The sequence below is a fragment of the Herpailurus yagouaroundi genome, unplaced genomic scaffold, assembly GCF_014898765.1.
Source record: "Herpailurus yagouaroundi ecotype Mexico unplaced genomic scaffold, PumYag 162, whole genome shotgun sequence".
Lineage (NCBI taxonomy): Eukaryota > Metazoa > Chordata > Mammalia > Carnivora > Felidae > Herpailurus > Herpailurus yagouaroundi.
The window spans coordinates 2,490,456-2,491,855 of NW_024412403.1; the positions used below are offsets into that span (position 1 = coordinate 2,490,456).

At 66.6% G+C, this 1,400-nt stretch overlaps 1 protein-coding gene across 1 annotated transcript in view; it reads right to left on the reverse strand.

Moving 5' to 3' along the window:
• AGPAT3 (1-acylglycerol-3-phosphate O-acyltransferase 3) overlaps nucleotides 1-1,400 on the reverse strand; it is a 35,202-nt gene that overhangs the window by 11,213 nt on the left and 22,589 nt on the right. Inside the window, exons 4-5 of the mRNA XM_040483793.1 lie at nucleotides 722-750; nucleotides 425-586 (exon numbers count right to left, since the gene is read on the reverse strand). Of these exons, the coding sequence (XP_040339727.1) occupies nucleotides 425-586; nucleotides 722-750 (191 nt within the window). The remainder of the gene's footprint in view (nucleotides 1-424; nucleotides 587-721; nucleotides 751-1,400) is intronic.

Sequence of the window (1,400 nt, forward strand, 5' to 3'; positions counted from 1 at the left end):
AAAAGAAAGACACCATCTTCAAACCGACTGATAGCTGTAATTTCAGATGGCCATCCCATCAAACCCAGGTGCCTGAAGGGTGGATGTTGTGAACAGCAGGGTAGATCTTCTTGGGGCCGAGGTACAAATGTATCCCCCAGAACCACGGGGTCCCTGGGGTTTGCTCCGCAACCTGGCTCCCCCCGCCCCAAAGCTGCTCCCCGCAGAGAAGTCTCCTGAGGGGCCCTCAGGGCAGCTCTGGTCCCACAGCCCTGCTGGGGACGCAGGAAGGGGCTCCCGTCTGGGCTGCAGCAGGTGGAGGAGGCGGCCCTGGAGGGACGCCCCGGCCTGCAAGTTCAGGTGCAGGAGAGCCCGTGGGCTGACAGCGGCTGGCTCAGGCCCAGGCCGCGGGGGTTCTGGGCACGGGCGGCCGACAGGCACTCACCCACATGTACTCGGGGTAGTCCGCCAAGCGCTCCAGCCCCCGGATGACGGTGTCCCGGTCTTCCTCCCACCTCCGCTTGCAGAACACGATCTCCAGGAAGTACCAAGTCCAGCCGATGAGGGGGACGTACAGCAGCTCCCTCTTCGCCAGGACTTTGGAACTCTGGGGGCGGGGCGGGGGGGGGCAGGTGGCGAAGGTCAGAACCCGCTCAGGCGCCCCGGACCGGCTGGGTGTCCGGGGACTTCGCCGTCAGGGAGGAGGCCGGGCTCAGAGCCCGGCCTCCGGTTTCAGCGTGACCCCAAGCACGCAGGCGCGCTGTCCCACAGGCGAAGAGGCTGGGGCGCAGGCCTGGCGGAGGGAGGGCACCCGCCGTGGCCGCAGGGCCTGGGGCTGCCTGAGGGTGACCCAGGGCCGCCAGGTAGAGCGGCTTTCTCTGCATTGTGCTCCTCGGCCTGCCACGCAGGGCCCTTACCTGACACAGCTCAGCTGGCAGAGACTCTGGGTAAGCCTTCCCCAGAGGAAATGTCAGAAACCTGAGCTCAAGACAAGCCCCGGGGAGCTGTGGGTGCCTGGACCTCAGACTCTGGGAGCAGAGGGACCAGGGACTTCATTTCCTGGGAAGGAAAACCCAGATAATAGGGACCCCCGCATGGCTCACCCCTAGCACCTCCTAGGACAACCCATCCCTCACTCCCAGCACCTCCTAGGACCCCCTATCCCTCAACCCCAGCACCTCCCCAGACCCCCATTCCCTCACCCCCAGCACCTCCCTGGGACCCCTGTGTGGCTCACCTCCAGCACCTCCCCCGACCCCTACATCCCTCACCCCCCAGCACCTCCCAGAACCCCCCCACCCCTCACCGCCAGCACCTCCCCGGACCCCCCATCCCTCACCTCCAGCACCTCCCTGGGACCCCTGTGTGGCTCACCCCCAGCACCTCCCCAGACCCCCGCATCCCTCACCCCCAGCACCTCC